Source organism: Temnothorax nylanderi, unplaced genomic scaffold, assembly GCF_030848795.1.
Source record: "Temnothorax nylanderi isolate EJ_2023f unplaced genomic scaffold, tnyl_v1.0 TNYL_tig1145_pilon, whole genome shotgun sequence".
Lineage (NCBI taxonomy): Eukaryota > Metazoa > Arthropoda > Insecta > Hymenoptera > Formicidae > Temnothorax > Temnothorax nylanderi.
The window spans coordinates 1-20,222 of NW_027250207.1; the positions used below are offsets into that span (position 1 = coordinate 1).

At 33.1% G+C, this 20,222-nt stretch overlaps 2 protein-coding genes, 3 long non-coding RNA genes and 1 pseudogene across 7 annotated transcripts; 3 read left to right on the forward strand and 3 right to left on the reverse strand.

Moving 5' to 3' along the window:
* Window positions 1-1,252: 1,252 nt before the first annotated feature.
* On the reverse strand, window positions 1,253-5,002 carry LOC139786776 (scavenger receptor cysteine-rich domain-containing group B protein-like). The gene is made up of 7 exons (XM_071725894.1): window positions 4,971-5,002; window positions 3,119-3,276; window positions 2,631-2,838; window positions 2,312-2,495; window positions 2,033-2,245; window positions 1,616-1,741; window positions 1,253-1,360 (listed from the first exon to the last, which is right to left on the reverse strand). The coding sequence occupies exons 1-7, from the start codon at window positions 5,000-5,002 to the stop codon at window positions 1,253-1,255; spliced, it is 1,029 nt and encodes a 342-aa protein (XP_071581995.1).
* LOC139786771 (uncharacterized) lies at window positions 3,422-7,769 on the forward strand (annotated as a pseudogene).
* On the reverse strand, window positions 6,978-10,371 carry LOC139786772 (uncharacterized). Of its 3 annotated transcripts, none has more exons than XR_011722400.1 (3): window positions 10,128-10,371; window positions 9,850-10,012; window positions 6,978-9,766 (listed from the first exon to the last, which is right to left on the reverse strand). It is a non-coding gene; the product is annotated as an uncharacterized lncRNA (long non-coding RNA). The 3 variants fall into 3 exon arrangements; XR_011722402.1 differs by having other exon boundaries at window positions 10,268-10,282; XR_011722401.1 differs by having other exon boundaries at window positions 10,138-10,152.
* Window positions 10,372-10,904: 533 nt separating this feature from the next.
* Window positions 10,905-11,990, forward strand: LOC139786774 (uncharacterized). The gene is made up of 3 exons (XR_011722403.1): window positions 10,905-11,198; window positions 11,479-11,686; window positions 11,823-11,990. It is a non-coding gene; the product is annotated as an uncharacterized lncRNA (long non-coding RNA).
* A 65-nt stretch (window positions 11,991-12,055) lies between these two features.
* LOC139786773 (macrophage scavenger receptor types I and II-like) lies at window positions 12,056-15,819 on the forward strand. Its single transcript, XM_071725893.1, has 7 exons — window positions 12,056-12,284; window positions 12,577-12,702; window positions 14,071-14,235; window positions 14,422-14,552; window positions 14,676-14,906; window positions 14,982-15,160; window positions 15,493-15,819. The coding sequence occupies exons 1-4, from the start codon at window positions 12,111-12,113 to the stop codon at window positions 14,479-14,481; spliced, it is 525 nt and encodes a 174-aa protein (XP_071581994.1). The 5' UTR covers window positions 12,056-12,110; the 3' UTR covers window positions 14,482-14,552; window positions 14,676-14,906; window positions 14,982-15,160; window positions 15,493-15,819.
* Window positions 15,820-15,920: 101 nt separating this feature from the next.
* On the reverse strand, window positions 15,921-17,905 carry LOC139786775 (uncharacterized). The gene is made up of 2 exons (XR_011722404.1): window positions 17,289-17,905; window positions 15,921-16,255 (listed from the first exon to the last, which is right to left on the reverse strand). It is a non-coding gene; the product is annotated as an uncharacterized lncRNA (long non-coding RNA).
* Window positions 17,906-20,222: the final 2,317 nt, after the last annotated feature.

Genomic DNA, 20,222 nt, shown 5'->3' on the forward strand with positions numbered 1-20,222 from the left:
TACCGTGTGCGATGATGATTTCACAAATGCTACGGCAATAGTCATTTGCAGATCTTTGGGATACGGTGGTATCGCAATAGCTAAGAAAAATGGTTTCTTTGGGCCTGGCCAAGGACCAACATGGCTCGATGAAGTATTACATTTGTAGCTCACATTTAATTTTGTATTTCTTGCAAAAAGAGATTTGTTACCTGAACAATCTTTATTGTAAAAAATCTTTTTATTTACATTTGAGTTATATTTATATTTGAGATTTTCCTTTGTTTAATTTTTTAATTCTTATTTATCTTACTTTCTTTAACATTTCTTTAAATATATATACCTTACATTTAATTAATATATCTTCAATGTTTTAATTATTTAGATGTTTTTAATCGATATTTTATTAATATTCTAAAATAATTTTCTTAATTTTTGCAAAATAGGTTTTCTGTCATGGAAACGAATCGCAATTATATCGATGCGAACATAATCATTGGGGTCAACATAATTGCGATCATAACGAAGACGCAGATGTAATTTGTTCACCTGGAGATGTTAACAATGCCCAAGTAAATAAAACAAATCTTCATTCATTTTATCACAATTTTTGAGACTAAATGTTATCACCTCTGTTAAGCTGTGCATTTGAGATACACTCTACAATAATATTAGAACTTGAAATATTTATATACAGAAAAGTATGTGTAAAACTTTTCAACTCCCAAATGGGGCGAGGTACTCTTCCTATAAAATTATTTCTTTTATAATTATGTAAAAAAGTTTTGTTTTATAAATTTTTCAAATTAATATCTCGATAAATCGTTAGATTATCGGAATCACCTCCAACGATCTTAACCTTGACATATGTTGTAAACGACGTGTCCCTAACATAGACCGAGAGCTGGCTACGAAAATATCAACGTCATTTGTTTAAGGAAATTTTCAACCTCAAACGATTGTGGCAACACGTTATACAATAAGCAAAAAAATTTCAACTTTACAGAAATGACGTGAATGTTATTAAGTCTTACGCCGTTGATCTGGCAATACTTTAGACCCTACCTACAGGTCTGGCAACATTTGCAAGTACTTTACATATTATATAGTACACGCAAAAAATTTTTAGCCGTACACATATGACGTTTTTCATCCTCGATATTTTACAGCTAAGGGCGTACGCCCCCCGCTAACGCACCACCGGCCAGCAGCCAGACTTGCGCTTTCTTGATTTACAAACGTGGGCCACAATCGTTTGAGGTTGAAAATTTCCTTAAACAAATGACGTTGATATTTTCGTAGCCAGCTCTCGGTCTATGTTAGGGACACGTCGTTTACAACATATGTCAAGGTTAAGATCGTTGGAGGTGATTCCGATAATCTAACGATTTATCGAGATATTAATTTGAAAATTTATAAAACAAAACTTTTTTTACATAATTATAAAGAAATAATTTTATAGGAAGAGTACCTCGCCCCATTTGGGAGTTGAAAAGTTTACACATACTTTTCTGTATATAAATATTTCAAGTTCTAATATTATTGTAGAGTGTATCTCAAATGCACAGCTTAACAGAGGTGATAACATTTAGTCTCAAAAATTGTGATAAAATGAATGAAGATTTGTTTTATTTACTTGGGCATTGTTAACATCTCCAGGTGAACAAATTACATCTGCGTCTTCGTTATGATCGCAATTATGTTGACCCCAATGATTATGTTCGCATCGATATAATTGCGATTCGTTTCCATGACAGAAAACCTATTTTGCAAAAATTAAGAAAATTATTTTAGAATATTAATAAAATATCGATTAAAAACATCTAAATAATTAAAACATTGAAGATATATTAATTAAATGTAAGGTATATATATTTAAAGAAATGTTAAAGAAAGTAAGATAAATAAGAATTAAAAAATTAAACAAAGGAAAATCTCAAATATAAATATAACTCAAATGTAAATAAAAGATTTTTTACAATAAAGATTGTTCAGGTAACAAATCTCTTTTTGCAAGAAATACAAAATTAAATGTGAGCTACAAATGTAATACTTCATCGAGCCATGTTGGTCCTTGGCCAGGCCCAAAGAAACCATTTTTCTTAGCTATTGCGATACCACCGTATCCCAAAGATCTGCAAATGACTATTGCCGTAGCATTTGTGAAATCATCATCGCACACGGTAACCCACACGCCATGATGACGCACTTCTACCCTTCCTTGCATATGATTGCTGCCATTCACCAAGCGCAACTCAAACGGTGCCTGAAACCGAAATCGTATAAAAATAAACAAATCTATCTATTTTTACTTTTCTCTCAACTCTCTTACATCGCAATGTTTCGAATTCTCATCGGAATGATCTGGACAATCGACCACCTCGTCGCAAATAAAAGGAGTCGGTATGCAAGTTGGACTATTGTCGTATTTCCAGTAACCTTCCTGACAAGTGTTGACCGCGGTCTTGCAGATGACTCCAACAGCCTCTTTCGGTTGACAATTATGAACTCCCCATCTATAAACGGAAATATAAATACTTTATTTAGCTCTACCAGTTCTAGTAGAATCGTTATTTAAGCAACGTGTAGCGATCGAGTGTTAGAAGAAATATTATGTTACAAGAAATAAGAAATAACATCAATCTTTTTACCCGTTAAAATCGCATTCCCGTAGTGTGGTCTCGTTTCCGCGACACTTCAACTGATCTACCATAAATCTCGTTGGTGGATCGAGATTTCCGTAAAATCCACCCGGCCTAACTTCCAAAGCTCCAAGATCGAAACCAAGCTCTTTGCAAATAACATCAGCATTGATTATACCAAAGCCGTCGTCGCATACCTGTCCCCAATGTCCTAGAACTGTTTGACAATGTGAACATTGATTAAAATTATAAAACATAGAAAGAAAAGAGAAAGAGAAGGAAAGAAGAACCATTTTGCTTCTAAAATATTTATTTCAGCCTTTCCTTATATAATTTTTTGTTATAAAAAAAATATATATATGTAGATTCTATTTTACGCATACATTATTTACAAAAAAAATTTATAATAAATTTTTTAAGAAATTAATTTAAATGTATATCATATGTAATAAAAAAGAAGCATTGGAACTAATATCATCAATAAAAATAATAAAAACCTTGTTGTAGCGGGGATTGCGGGGAACACAGACTTTGGGCACGTTCACGGTCGTATAAGTAGTGGCCACGTTCACGGTCGTATAATGGCGTCCATAAGTAGTGGCCACGTTCCGTGCGACGAATATCTAACCTATATGCTTTCCCCCTGCCGCGCCGCCTGCATATGCGCGTTACGGACCTCGATATATCTTAGCAGACAAATTTGATATTTCTTATTATTGATTATTTTAATAGTTTGGAAATCGTTTGGGCAAGTTTAGGAATATAGTTTCATAGTTTAGGAAATAATCGTTTATTTATAATTAATAAAAATTAATTGAGCGTATAGTTAGCAGACATAATTTTAAAACCAATTTTTTTCTTTTTAAATCAACGTGAAATTATTTGGGAAACACGTCTGTAATGTTTTAAACGTTTAGGAAATAAAGATTTCATCTGAAAATCAAGTTACATGTGCGATAGCTGGACAGTTTCATCATGGGTTGTGAGTCATCCAATCACAACTGAGAATGTGGAAAGTGCTGCTAAAGGGCCGGTCTACAATGGATAAGTCGTAAGCACAACAACTACGTTTACGCGAGCGTTACTTCTGTAGTAACTTACGATAATTCACTCGTTTACGCGGAGTAAATTATCGTAAGTTACTACGAAATCCCGTTTACGCGAAGGAATTATCGTAAGTTACTTCAAAGTAACGCTCGCGTAAACGTAGTATAGTTAATTATTCTTCGACCGCAAAAGTATAAAAGAAACGTTCACTTTCCTAAAATGGATTCATTATTAGCGCTAATTGTTGCATTTTCTTAGTATGTATAGGTAAAGTTATATTATTTTAGAACTCCACAAAAGAAATATGTAATGTGAAATGTATCATTACGCATAACATATTTGTAATTTGAAATGTATAATTTTTGTATCGATTTTTGTTTAGGTTATTATGCTACATGTAATGCTGAAAGCAGCATATATGCTCAGCAAAGTCCAACCCCACGTCCGTACAAAATGACGTAAGCCACGTGCTGAGCGGGCAACATCTTAGATGGCTAACGGGGCAATGGCAAATCCTCTTGGAGTAAAAATAAAAAATATCTGAGGTAATAAAACTTTTATGACACTTAATAAGTATTATACTATTTAATTCCGAAGTCTAATCAACAACAAATCTCAATTTCTTTAGGGCGAAATGGATTTGCCGCCGCGAGCTTTCCTATTATGAAAATTATCGCAGGATTGGGAATTACTCCGGGTTCCAGTCTATAAATATATATTCTTTTAATTGGCTTTATAGAATTGCAAAAATCTTTTACAGAATTAAAGCCCGCACAAAAATCTAGGGTGCCAAACGCAATTTTATATCAAAAACATCAAAAAATTAACAATGTTACTTATTTGGGCACATACACAGCTGTCACCTGACGACAATATTTGCTTAAAACAAAAATTCTACAGTTTATACATACATAATTTTTATCATCCACCCTTGGGAAAACATGTAAGAATAATCTCGTGTAAGTAGAAGTAAGATTCAATGCGTACAAAAAAAGATCCATCTAAAAATTATTTTAGTAATGCAAATACGGATGCAGGATGACAAGAAGAGCAGCAACAGTAGTTGCCGGATCTTGCGAGAGATGGCGAGCAATTGAACAAGGACAGATGTCATTTCGTTAGACAAAGACAGATATAGGGAAAACAAAATTAGAAAGGTTGACATTATCGACATCGAGAAAGTTCGCCTGTCACTGCAGGATCCCCTGAAGAGATATTGAGAAATTCGTGAAAACACATTTTACCCCTTTTCACCCCGTTAGGGGTCGAATTTTTTAAAATCCCTTCTTAGTGGATGCTTACGTCATGGAAGGAATATACTCACCGAATTTCATGTTTCTAGGGTTTTGGGCTGGGCATTGATGAGTCAGTCGGAACATTCGATTATATTATATCTGTAGAAGATAGATAGAAAATGCCGAATTGTGTAGCTTCTGGATGCTACAATTCGTCTAAAAAAGGCGCAATGATGCATAGCTTTCCACGAGCTTTGCAACGTAAAAAAAAATGGATAGAAAATGCTGGTGGACCTTCAGGATTCAAGAACTGCAGGATTCCGAACAAAAATTTATATTTATGTGAAGTATGCTTTCTATTTAAGAGGAATTGATATATAATTATATATTAGCGATTTATTATTGTCCACAAGCATGAGGATTCTGGCGTAACGTAATATATTTTATTTATATATCATTGTTATACGTTTGGGAGTTTGCCATTGAGCCACATAAAACCCGCTACTCTCTGCAGTAACAAATTATGAATCCTTACTCCAACTTCCTATCAATGATAGGATAGGAAGATAGGATCCTGATAAAATTAAATATTTTAATATATTGTTCTATTTTACAGTTCCATTTCACGGCTGATATATGGGGAAAGGTACGTGTTGATGGAAGAAAAAAATTAAAATCATCTGCTATTCCAATGATTTTTAAAGAACTTGTCATTCAAAAGTATGAAAAAATGGTTGCAGGTAAATAATATAGCAATAATATTTGTTTTTAATTAATTCGTCACATTCAATAATTAACACACTCATGGCTTATATCGATATTTTTCACATCAGTTTTACATCATATATGACAGAAATTTATAAACTGCATGCAAGTCATATTTGTATAGTTTATTAATCGTCAAGACGTTAATAATCTTTGATACTTATTAATGTGCATATACGCATGTTGTAGAATCCAAACAACATAGATGTACTTGTAATATACAAAACATATTAATATACATTCTTATACTTACAGATATTATAGATATGCAGAATCCGGCGCCGCGTCCAAAGCGCGTCATTAGCAAGCCAATACGGTATCAAACGACGTCTTCGGATGAAAGTCCTATGAAAAGGAAGAGCACAGCAGCAGCAGCTACTATCGTACCAGGAATGATCGACGACGACTTCGAGGACATCAACAGGATGCTGGAGCGCAAGAGCCCTATGCCTACTGATATTAATACAGACATGATACAGCCATATACACAACATACACCTCAATACACGCACACAAACACACAACCGCACACAAACATTTTATCATACACAGGGTGCGCTCCACAAATACAGACATACGGAAATACACCACACCCGTACACACCGCCTGTCATACAAGAACACACATACAATAATACACAAAATTTTACACTTTCCGCAGATACTGATAAAATATATTATACTAATAACACTTTGCCTCAGTTGCAGGATACCGTTGCAAGATCCAGATCGTTTCAACAAGACACATGTTGCCATCAACGTTATGGTGAAAATGAGAGACGGTGTTCTCAAAAGGAGAGAGATAATGTTCGTTATTCACAGGAAGTTCCGATGCAAGAAAAAAGTACAGACAAAAGGTACTTTTATACTTATTTGTACAAAGATTTATAAGAAAAAGATGAGTTTCTCAAAAGAATGTATATTTGTAAATAATTACATATATAAATTACAGGCAAGAGGAGCGACTCGATCGTATAATGGAGGCAGAGCTGAAGTAAGTATGAAATATATATATTAATATAAAACGTCCTTCTTTTTCAAAGTCTAACTTTGTGTACACTCAGAAAAAAGTGTAGCATCAGATAGTACAATTGTGAAGATCTCTTCTACAAATAATAGTACAAATAGGGACAGGGATAAATTGTAGTAAATGAGTCTAAAAAATTGTTGTAAAAAATTATTCTCAGATTGTCTGAAATCAATTGACAAACTGCTTAAGACTGTAAAATATTATAATATTAATTCGCGCGTTTGTTTCACAGAATCACAGTTTTTGTGTTTGCATGTGACAAAATAAATTTGCTACAAAATTGTAGTTAATCGGTGTATTTCATATTTTCTATTACATTACAATTTAAAGTTACTTATCTGACAAAATAAGGTCTACAATATTGTGTTAACTTTTTCCGAGAGATTTTTCTCAGTGTAATGTTTTTGTTTTCAGACAAATGAAAAGACTATTAGAAAAAATATTAAAATGCGTACAGGATCGCCATTCCGCGACAGTAAAGCCTGCTGGATTTCCGATATCAACATTACAGCAGATGGACGCATTCGAAAACATTGACCAGAACGGTTATTCCGATGCTGTAAGTTAAGAACACTTTTGCCCTCATTAACTCAAATATGTATTTATTATGCATTTTAATTAATCTTAATTTTTTCAGGTAAATTATTTCGAATATGTCGGTGGCTTCCATTCAAAGGAAGCCGTAAATCTATGCTTGAAGGAAAGCTTAACCGACTCACTGACACGGTCATTCACCTGGTGGGGCCGAGAAGGACAGCGACCCTTGTATAAAAGCTTGTCTGATTACGGCAATATACGGTACGAATTTTTCCACTTTTACTAACAAAGATTTTTAATATTATGTTTCTGATATATCTCATACTTTTTTCCAGATGCTGTATGCATGAACCGGCACTTTCCAAAGCCAACGCGATCTGAATTGCAGGCTCAGATGCGGGAGGCTGTTCGCGTTGCGAAGGAGAGAAATCGCAGCAAGATGCGTGGTCCACGCACACGAACAGTCGAGGCGAGAGGGGTCAACCACGACTTTTGGAGCGACGAAAGGACAGGAGAGGAAGACACACAACCCTGAAGAACAAACGTTAAACGAATAAGAATTACATTATTTGTTTCAGGTAAAAATGTCAAAGCCCGGTCGAGTACCTAAAACTGGACATTCGTGTTGTTTTTGCTTTTAAATAGTAATATTTCAACTTTTACATAAAATTTTACATAAAATATGTATACAACAATGTAATGTATACGTATAGTCTGTAGAAAGTTGAAATATTCTTAATTAAAAACGAAATCAATTAGAATCCGGGTTTAACTACGCGTTGAGATATGAAACATTTAGGAGTCATTTCTACAATACGTCGCAAACGCCTCGTCGCCAAACGCGAAGAATGGCAACGGCTAGTTGAAAATTATTAATTGCGCTTATTGACAGTTACGGTTGTTAAGAAAGTTGAACTTTTTGGCAATAGCAACTGGCAATCGGCAATCAGAAATTACACTTTTCAACTAGCGTGTTGCCATCCTTTGCAATCCTGACGACGGGATGTTTGCGACGTAGTGCACAATGATGAAAAACTCTAATAGTTTTTAATCTTCTATGTATAATTTACTTATACATTGTTTTTATAGTACGTTTTCTCCGCAGGAGAAACTGTGAAGAACCAAGGCAAATGGATTCTAGGAGCGAGGACAGGAAGAAGAAAAAGAAGGAGAGGAGGAGGGCAGAAGGAGTAAAAGAGAAGGATAGAAAAAGTTGAGGGATGAAGGAGGAGTTGAAGGGAGAAGGAGGAGAGAGACCAGTGTGGTCTCTGTCTGTGTCAACAGACGAAACGGCACTTTTCAGCGCCCATTTTTTAAATCGATAAGACGTGGAAATTTCTCGTGTTCGCAATAAATAATCGGCCCTTTTTAGCGCCATTCCAACTATAATATGCACGTCCTTCCGATTTCTAGTTTTATATTGTAATTTTCTGTGTTTATAGGTAAACCTGTGCCAAAGGGACATCTGAAGAGGAGCAGCAGTCTTCATCTTTCCATGCGAAGACGACGACCACCTGGGTCATTACATTACAGTTTCACATTACAGTTTTCGTTTTTGTTTTTTGTTTTCGCGTTTTTATTTTTAACTTGAACAGGCTTATTTCATTAAATCAAGCACCAACATTTTATTCCTCACGTAACACATAATCACATATTTATAACGATAATCTTATAATCTCATTTCGCTATGTTTTGTAATAAAATTTAATTTTTGCACCTAACTGTTTTGTTTTTATTTTATTCCAGTTATTGAAAGTTTAATAAAAATCTGACTGGCATATGAAATGCAACGAATCGGATGTTACAACATAGGGTGCTTTTCATTTAGCGACTCAAGTCGACACACGCGTCATTTTGTCTCTTTTTTCAACATCTAGGGAGCAACAAAGATAGAGTGACGCTTGTGTCGACTTGTGTCGTTAAGGGGATGCTGGAGTGACGGCCGAACTTCCTCGATGTCGATAATGTCGAACATTTTTAATTCGGTTCTAATTCGTTTTCTATCATTTTCTATATTACCGGCCTATATCTGCCCTTGTCTAACGAGAGGCATCTGTCCTTGTTTCGATTGCTCGGCATCTCTCGCAAGATCCGGCAACTACTGTTGCTGCTCTTCTTGTCATCCTGCATCCGTATTTGCATTACCAAAATAATTTTTAGATGGATCTTTTTTGTACGCATTGAATCTTACTTCTACTTACACGATATTATTCCTACATGTTTTCCCAAGGGAGGATGATAAACATTATGTATGTATAAACTGCAGAATTTTTGTTTTAAGCAAATATTGTCGTCAGGTGACAGCTGTGTATGTGCCCAAATAAGTAACATTGTTAATTTTTTGATGTTTTTGATATAAAATTGCGTTTGGCACCCTAGATTTTTGTGCGGGCTTTAATTCTGTAAAAGATTTTTGCAATTCTATAAAGCCAATTAAAAGAATATATATTTATAGACTGGAACCCGGAGTAATTCCCAATCCTGCGATAATTTTCATAATAGGAAAGCTCGCGGCGGCAAATCCATTTCGCCCTAAAGAAATTGAGATTTGTTGTTGATTAGACTTCGGAATTAAATAGTATAATACTTATTAAGTGTCATAAAAGTTTTATTACCTCAGATATTTTTTATTTTTACTCCAAGAGGATTTGCCATTGCCCCGTTAGCCATCTAAGATGTTGCCCGCTCAGCACGTGGCTTACGTTATTTTGTACGGACGTGGGGTTGGACTTTGCTGAGCATATATGCTGCTTTCAGCATTACATGTAGCATAATAACCTAAACAGAAAATGATACAAAAATTATACATTTCAAATTACAAATATGTTATGCGTAATGATACATTTCACATTACATATTTCTTTTGTGGAGTTCTAAAATAATATAACTTTACCTATACATACTAAGAAAATGCAACAATTAGCGCTAATAATGAATCCATTTTAGGAAAGTGAACGTTTCTTTTATACTTTTGCGGTCGAAGAATAATTAACTATACTACGTTTACGCGAGCGTTACTTTGTAGTAACTTACGATAATTCCTTCGCGTAAACGGGATTTCGTAGTAACTTACGATAATTTACTCCGCGTAAACGAGTGAATTATCGTAAGTTACTACAGAAGTAACGCTCGCGTAAACGTAGTTGTTGTGCTTACGACTTATCCATTGTAGACCGGCCCTTTAGCAGCACTTTCCACATTCTCAGTTGTGATTGGATGACTCACATACCAAGGTGAAACTATCCAGCTATCGCATATGTAACTTGATTTTCAGATGAAATCTTTATTTCCCAAACGTTTAAAACATTACAGACGTGTTTCCCAAATGATTTCACGTTGATTTAAAAAGAAAAAAATTGGTTTTAAAATTATGTCTGCTAACTATACGCTCAATTAATTTTTATTAATTATAAATAAACGATTATTTCCTAAACTATGAAACTATATTCCTAAACTTGCCCAAACGATTCCCAAACTATTAAAATAATCAATAATAAGAAATATCAAATTTGTCTGCTAAGTATATCGAGGTCTGTAACGCGCATATGCAGACGGCGCGGCAGGGGGAAAGCATATAGGTTAGATATTCGTCGCACGGAACGTGGCCACTACTTATGGACGCCATTATGATTGCGTCCCACATGGTAGATGGCACATGGGTGATGGGTCCGGTCACTCCGGTCCTTATTCCCTGTTCTTGCCTGTTTTTCAATGTGCATGTTTTGCATCCAGCCTTTAAACAATTTGATTTCCATTTAGACTTTGCCACGCTAACAGTCATTCAGACTTTTACGCAAACAGGGGTAAATGCTGGCCATATTGTCTTCGTACTAGAGGCAGGAGCCAATGCAAATATAAGAAGAAGAAGAATGGACGCCATTATACGACCGTGAACGTGGCCACTACTTATACGACCGTGAACGTGCCCAAAGTCTGTGTTCCCCGCAATCCCCGCTACAACAAGGTTTTTATTATTTTTATTGATGATATTAGTTCCAATGCTTCTTTTTTATTACATATGATATACATTTAAATTAATTTCTTAAAAATTCATTATAAATTTTTTTTGTAAATAATGTATGCGTAAAAATAGAATCTACATATATATATATTTTTTATAACAAAAAATTATATAAGGAAAGGCTGAAATAAATATTTTAGAAGCAAAATGGTTCTTCTTTCCTTCTCTTTCTCTTTTCTTTCTATGTTTTATAATTTTAATCAATGTTCACATTGTCAAACAGTTCTAGGACATTGGGGACAGGTATGCGACGACGGCTTTGGTATAATCAATGCTGATGTTATTTGCAAAGAGCTTGGTTTCGATCTTGGAGCTTTGGAAGTTAGGCCGGGTGGATTTTACGGAAATCTCGATCCACCAACGAGATTTATGGTAGATCAGTTGAAGTGTCGCGGAAACGAGACCACACTACGGGAATGCGATTTTAACGGGTAAAAAGATTGATGTTATTTCTTATTTCTTGTAACATAATATTTCTTCTAACACTCGATCGCTATACGTTGCTTAAAATAACGATTCTACTAGAACTGGTAGAGCTAAATAAAGTATTTATATTTCCGTTTATAGATGGGGAGTTCATAATCGTCAACCGAAAGAGGCTGTTGGAGTCATCTGCAAGACCGCGGTCAACACTTGTCAGGAAGGTTACTGGAAATACGACAATAGTCCAACTTGCATACCGACTCCTTTTATTTGCGACGAGGTGGTCGATTGTCCAGATCATTCCGATGAGAATTCGAACATTGCGATGTAAGAGAGTTGAGAGAAAAGTAAAAATAGATAGATTTGTTTATTTTTAGACGATTTCGGTTTCAGGCACCGTTTGAGTTGCGCTTGGTGAATGGCAGCAATCATATGCAAGGAAGGGTAGAAGTGCGTCATCATGGCGTGTGGGTTACCGTGTGCGATGATGATTTCACAAATGCTACGGCAATAGTCATTTGCAGATCTTTGGGATACGGTGGTATCGCAATAGCTAAGAAAAATGGTTTCTTTGGGCCTGGCCAAGGACCAACATGGCTCGATGAAGTATTACATTTGTAGCTCACATTTAATTTTGTATTTCTTGCAAAAAGAGATTTGTTACCTGAACAATCTTTATTGTAAAAGATCTTTTTATTTACATTTGAGTTATATTTATATTTGAGATTTTCCTTTGTTTAATTTTTTAATTCTTATTTATCTTACTTTCTTTAACATTTCTTTAAATATATATACCTTACATTTAATTAATATATCTTCAATGTTTTAATTATTTAGATGTTTTTAATCGATATTTTATTAATATTCTAAAATAATTTTCTTAATTTTTGCAAAATAGGTTTTCTGTCATGGAAACGAATCGCAATTATATCGATGCGAACATAATCATTGGGGTCAACATAATTGCGATCATAACAAAGACGCAGATGTAATTTGTTCACCTGGAGATGTTAACAATGCCCAAGTAAATAAAACAAATCTTCATTCATTTTATCACAATTTTTGAGACTAAATGTTATCACCTCTGTTAAGCTGTGCATTTGAGATACACTCTACAATAATATTAGAACTTGAAATATTTATATACAGAAAAGTATGTGTAAAATGCTTAACTTTTCAACTCCCAAATGGAGCGAGGTACTCTTCCTATAAAATTATTTCTTTTATAATTATGTAAAAAAGTTTTGTTTTATAAATTTTTCAAATTAATATCTTGATAAATCGTTAGATTATCGGAATCACCTCCAACGATCTTAACCTTGACATATGTTGTAAACGACGTGTCCCTAACATGCGAGATGGAATACTTCGTTATGGAACCAAAGAAGAACATTGTGACTATTGCATAGCAGCTAGAATTTGTGTTTAAACGTCTTTATAATTACTCTGAAAGAATTGATCAATTATTCACAATAATTATATATCCACTAACAAACTATATAATTAATTTAAGACAATAAATAGATTACTATTTACATTGTCCAGTAAATAAAAATTATTTAAGTACACGGAGAGAATTTTTTGTTATATTTTACCCTTAAATTCACTACAAACTTGGGACAACTTGGCAACCAAGGAATTTTTAAAATATACAAAAGACATTTTACAAACAACGTGATAAAAATTACCAAGCAGATTGGTAAATTTTGAAAAATTATTGAAATTTTCTAGATATATTTTAGTAAAATTAATCAAACCTATTTTATATTTTAATGTAATAGATATTAATATTTTTTATTATGGTGGATATTAATCAGAATAGCTCGCATAAAATTCTTGGTGGTACATGTTGTCCCACAACTACCATGATTTCAGGGTAAATTTTAAGAGAAAATTCTCTCCGTGTACGTATTCATTTACGCCACTTCCAATTTTCTTCTATTTGAACGTACAACGATTATTCTTAACATGAAATAGTTTAATTCACATGGGTTTACAATTTCGACGCAAAAAGCGAGATCCCGCATCGGGATTTTGATTCGGATAACGAGGTCTATGCATAATTGTACATTTCCACTCCACATGAGTATGCAATTTCCACATGATTGAAATCTCCTTGGAACTTTCATGTGTACACAAATGTTTATAAAAGTTGGGGCACTATTGCACCAGCATATTCTTAATTGCGACCAAATCAAGTAAAAAAAGTCCTGTACCACTTTTTTCTCCGACAAATCTCCGCTCCACTTGGGACTCTTGGGAGTTTATGTTCTGCAAATAATCTTGGAAGTCTAAAGATTAATTGAATATCTCAAAATAGACAAAACTTTATAATATGCACATGTGTATGCATGATTTGTTCGTTTATTTCCCGATGTTCCTTCTTGTTAAGCAGCCATACTGGATAAACAGCCAAGAACATCCGGAACAAAGCATTAACGAGCTACTTCTGTCAAATTGTGGTCAGCGCGCCAAAGATTTCGATGACGATGGAGACTTAATATTTCAAAAAGTAGTGCATGGCTCCATTGCACTAAAAGGCACTTATCCCTGGCAGGTAAATAATTTTTACTGCAAAGAAAATGTTAGCTTTATTTTTTTGCGATAATTAATGAAGAATTGTTGTCATCTATAAGTTATTTTATATTTAATGTTAAAATAAATATTGCGATCAGATGCGTAGCGAGATATTAGTGATACAAGAGATTGTTAAATAATATTTAGGCCAGCATTTGAGTTCTAGGGCACAGTCGATCAAATCATTGGTGTGGTGCTGTTATTATATCACCTCTATACGTGTTAACAGCCGCACATTGTTTAGAAGGTTACAACAAAGGCACCTACTTTGTACGTGCGGGAGATTATAACACGGATGTAAGTAAATCAAGTAAATATAGTTATATATTATCATGAAATTCCCAAAAATATTTACATGCATATATTCGTTAAACAATTCAGACATTGCACTTTTATTTATATTGTGTTTGACGTTATCAGATGAACGAAGGAACGGAAGTGGAAGCCAATATCGAGGATTATTACGTGCACGAAGACTTTCGTAAAGGTAATAGGATGAACAATGATATTGCTTTGGTTCTACTTAAAGGCCTTGGCATTCCGCTTGGCAAAGATATCATGTCAATTTGCTTACCGTCTGAAAATACTGAATATTCGCCGAATTGAATTGCACGATCAGCGGATTCGGCAGTATTAAAACAGGCAAGACGAGTAAGTGAAATATATTGGAGAGAATTACTTTAAACTGAATCTCGTAGGATGCACACACTTCAGATTCTTTTGCAGCGCAATCAAAGGATTTACGATATGACTGGGTGCCCTTGTTAGATCAGTCAGTTTGCCGAGCTAGATATGTTTATGGTGAAGGTGCCATAAGCAACGGAATGATGTGCGCTGGATATCTTGATGAGGGTATCGACACATGTGATGGTGATTCTGGAGGCCCTGAGCCTGCTACCATAATGGTAATGTTGAAATATAATCAATAAATTAATCATAATGAAAAATCATATCATGTACGACGGGCCACGTACAACAATAAATTTTTTAAATATAATACAGATTGCAGTCAGAATTGTAAAAATATATTTATATATAGGATGGGCAAGTAATAGTAAAATTCAGAAAATATTATAAAAAGTTTTATATCTGGAAAGAATATAATTCTTTATAATTTTTTACTCGAGAATTAAAGTTTGCAAATTCTATTTTAAAAAAGAAAATATTACATTCTGAATTACATTCATATTTATATTTGTGACAGCACTGTTAAAATATGTATTCTATTTTATATTAGGAGCTTCCAGTTTATACGGGATAACTAGTTGGGGTCAACATTGCGGCAAAGCGAACAGATCTGGAGTTTACGTCCGCGTAGCGTATTATCGTCGTTGGATCGATCAAAAAATTAGGGAACGCTAGTAGATAGATAAAATGTCGAAATTAAAGAATTTTCGATCACACATGAATGTTCGTGTTTCTTATTATTTTTCTTACAAATGGCAAAACCAAATAAAAAAAAAATTAGTTTTAAATTGATAACTGGATCGATGTATATTAACGATAATTCTAAATAATAATATTTTATCGTTGCCTGTAAATAAAAACTTATTTTGACATAATATCCATTCTGTCCATTCTTTTGTTAATTTATCTTGGCATTTACGCGTACTTCGTAAATATCTGTCATAGAATATAGAAATAACAATAAAATAGTCCAAGTAATTCTGTTAATTTCCAGTTTATTTCGTAAGACATCTTCGTTTCCTACAGTAATTGTAATTGTTGATTTTCTGTGACTTTTACATGATTGAGCCTATTTTCTGTACAATAGTCTCAATATATTTAATCCGAGGTGACTCAGTTCAAGGTGACAATTCAACGGATGGCATTTATACAAATTGAATGGAAGATATATGCCATGGAAGATTACAGTGCCAGACTAGAGTCAAACTCAACAGGGTCTTCTTTCCCCGCTAATTTTTCCAAGCCCGTTCCCTTGGCAGTGGTTTCGCTAGATAGTAGATAGGGACAGTGGGAATCTCGTTAATCCGAAATAGCTGCGAAAAAAAGCATATGTTTTCAATGTAAACTTATATAGCTGTATATAGTGAATAACATTACGCTATTTTATGATTGATTTATCATCAGAGTATAGGGGGAAGTGGGGCACATTGATACATGGGGGCACATTGATACAGTCATCATATCTCTGCATGAGAAACATCTTAAGATGTTTCTCACTGCCATAAAAATTAAAGCAACCCAATCAGCAAAATAATATTTAAAAAATGTTTTTAAAAAACATTTAAAAAACATTTTTCAAACATTTTTAAAAACGTTAAAAATAATGGGATAAGTTCCCTTTTTTTCATTAAAAAAACATTTATTTTAACGTTTAAAATAATATTATTTTAACGTTTAAAAAATATTATTTTAACGTTTAGAAAAATATTATTTTAACGTTTAATAAACGTTTGTTTTAACATTTAAAAAAATGTTTTTTTAATATTTGGGAAACGTTTACATTGAAAGGTTTTTTAATAATTTTAAAAATTTGTGTTATATTTAATTTTTTATTACTAAATATTATTTTTTGTACATATTGTACACATTGTATACATAATGTATAACAAAATAAACATTTGCAGTACAAAATAAAATACATATAAGAAAGAAAAAAAATTTACTTGTATTTTAAAGTATTGACAATACCGCTGTTTGTATAACGCAATTGAAAATCGAGCAAGGTCCATAGACGGTCATAGCAAGACCTTTATGCTGAAATAATGTTTCATGTGTGATTTTTAAATATATTTTCTAATTCTTCTAACTGTACGCGGTTACTATCAGTCTCAACACAGCTCTTAAATTGAATCAGAAAAGTAATATCACACATTAAATTGATTGTCAAATAACGTGGGTCGGCGATCGAGTCGTCGTTTAATTCCGCGGTATTCCGCGGCTCACCATGTGCATTCAACGGTACATACGTTGCTGTAAGAAATATAATAGTTATGCAGGAAGTCTTTGCGGGAGGGCAATAATGATGTTAGAATTAAACTTTAGAACTTTATTATATCACAAACCTACCGGCACAAAAATAATGGGAACGAAGAACGAAGTTGCTATGGTTGCTACACATCCGCACGCTCCGCCATAAGTCACCGACTGCCCGACACGCGCAAACACGTCACGTCCACATAACATAAGCACGTCGCACGTTGTCGCAACTCAAGCGACCAATCAAGCGCGCCGAACCGACGTACGCTATTAAGGCTGCGTTCGAAAATATTACCCGGGTACAGACGGGTATACTTCCTTTTCCTTCTAACTCAGTGAGTTAGAAAGAGAAGAGAGTATACTCGTGTGCACTCGGGTGACGTTTTCGAAAGCAGCCTAATACTTCGATTCGGAAAAATGAAAACGGTGATTGGTCACCGCTTTGTCACTTTATTGTGTTATCGTGTAGTCCTGTGTGCAGTATAATAGGAGCCGTAATTAAATGCGGGGTCTACAATAATTCAGCAGAACGACTGCTGAGTTGTCGTCTTATCAACACACACTACGTTGATTTGTTGGTTCTAAAAGTAAGAACCAATCACATTCGATTGCTACTGAGCGGTTTGATGCAAGTCTCAGAGTCGCAGAAACGGTCGTAAGAAAGAAATTGACCAATTAATATAACAGTTAAAAGCGTTCGACTGTGATTGGTCAATTTCTGTCTTAAGAACGTTCCTGCGACTTTGAGACTTGCGCATTTAATTTGTAGACTCCATCTAACTCGCTCAAGCATTCGCAAGAAATTTGCATATAAAATTTCTCACAAATAATCACACAATTAATCGTACAAATAATAACCGTGTTAGAATTTATTAGCGCATGTTATAACGTATATAATAATGGTATTTTTATTTTTAAGCCATTATTTTAAATGAATAATTAATGCAAAATAAATATTAAATTAATGTTGAATAAATGTAAAATAAATGTTTTTAAAAATTATTATTGCAAACGAATAATTAATGTGACATAAATATTAATCAATAAACGTTAAATAAATATTTTTTCGAAATCATTATTTTAAATGAATAATTAATGTAAAATAAATATTAAATAAATGTTGAATAAATGTGAAATAAATGTTTTTAAAAAATATTATTGCAAACGAATAATTAATGTGACCTAAATATTAAATAAACGTTAAATAAATATTTTTTCTAAATCAATATTTTAAATTAATAATTAATGTAAAATAAACGTTTAATAAACATTAAACAAATATTATTTGTACAATAAACTGTAACAATGTATAAATACTAAAAAAAAAATATTTAAAAAACATTTAAAAAATATTGTCTGCTGATTGGGAAATCCTCCTCTAAAATACTCAATATTAAATCCCGAAAAAGATGTTTCTCATGCAGAGATATGATGACTGTATCAATGTGCCCCCATGTATCAATGTGCCCCACTTCCCCCTAGATCAGACAAAAACTAAAATTGTTCGCTTATTAAATTATTTCTTACAACATTGATTTTCTTAAAAGGCATATGAATATAAAACCAATGAGAACATTATAATTAGTATATAAAATATCACGATATCAAGAAACAATATATCGATTTTTTATATAAAGTTTGGAAAGATTATCTTATACTTTAGCACGAAGATTGTACCGAAAGTCATGATCGCTAATTTGCAAAAATCTAAGAATTTACAAGCAGAGAAGACATATACATATCAAACAGTTCTACGAATATTTCTCTATTCTTCTGCAAAATCTCTAGCTAGATTAATATGTTTTGCCAAAGTTCTCACAAAAAATTTAAAGATACCTTATAGCGATAAAAGTTCGTTTCAGCTTTTTGCTTAAAATGTATTGTATTTTTGATACTAACAACATTTATGCTAGAAGATTTATATCCATCAATTATAAAATTATCATTTTCGGTGCAATCTTTGTAGAACTGAAAGTCCAACTTTCATATTTAGCGTACCTAATATAATATTAATTTTATGATATATATTTACTGCAAAAAAGATCTTTTGCTCCGCCGGATACTTTAATGGATTTATTTTACGAATGTTTGAATATTACGCCCACGACTTAACCCGAACGAGCGCTTCATTTCTTTGCATAAACTGTTACTTAAGACTATACTTTTATACCTCAATTAAAAGTCATTGTTTATATTAATTATGTATTGCATATTTTGAATTATTCTATAATGTATCAGTATTTGAGAACAATGTATATAAATTTATTCAACATTTTCTGAAAAAATAAGGAGAAACCAAAAAAAATTTTTTACGAAAAAAGCACATTATGAATAAAAGCAGCTTATTATGACCGTATTTCTAAGAAATGAAGATATTAATTCATAAAACGTTTTTATATTGCAGGTTTTCAATGGAATTGTATATTTAAAGGTTCGCGTAAAAAGAATAATTATATTGTAGGTAGCTATAGCAGTGCACTATGCGCGAAACACTACCGTTTCTTTTGAACTGCATATATTGATAAAATCATTACTGATTATAACTGGTATACCTTAACTAATAATTAATTTTGTATCAAGTTTTTTTTTCTCATCTAATATAGTAATTTTTGATATTCTTAATGATCATACAATACAAAACAAGACTCTTTTAAAAATACTATGAGCAGGAAAACAGGCAACAAAAGATCAGGTTTGAAAGGCAGTCCCTAATGTTTTGAAATATAAGACGTAAAATTCTAGGAAGAGGCTGTGCTGTATACCGCATTATAATTCCAATGCATCATAATTCCAATGCAAGGCAATTCGAATGCATAGAAAATAATATTATAACCGAATATAAATAATTTTTTACAAGAAGCATGCCTTAAAATGTTACTTTCAAAATCGCTAATATTTTACGAACATTTTATGCACAGTTTTAAAATTATAATCATAAACATTTTTTTGTCTAAAAGTAATAATAATAATAATAATAAATATATTGTATATGATGTATACTGTAATATAAGTACAAAAAAAAGA

Excerpts from the sequence above, each read along its gene's own strand:
- LOC139786776 (XM_071725894.1), bottom strand. The coding sequence starts at position 5,002 with ATGAAATTCGGTGAGTATATTCCTTCCATGAC. Across the intron at positions 2,246-2,311 it reads AGAATTCGAAACATTGCGAT|GCACCGTTTGAGTTGCGCTT; the intron begins GTAAGAGAGTTG and ends TTTCGGTTTCAG. Across the intron at positions 1,361-1,615 it reads GAGATGTTAACAATGCCCAA|ATTATCGGAATCACCTCCAA; the intron begins GTAAATAAAACA and ends ATAAATCGTTAG.
- LOC139786773 (XM_071725893.1), top strand. The coding sequence starts at position 12,111 with ATGCAAGGAAGGGTAGAAGTGCGTCATCATGGCGTGTGGGTTACCGTG. Across the intron at positions 12,285-12,576 it reads GACCAACATGGCTCGATGAA|GTTTTCTGTCATGGAAACGA; the intron begins GTATTACATTTG and ends TTTGCAAAATAG. Across the intron at positions 12,703-14,070 it reads GAGATGTTAACAATGCCCAA|CAGCCATACTGGATAAACAG; the intron begins GTAAATAAAACA and ends CTTCTTGTTAAG.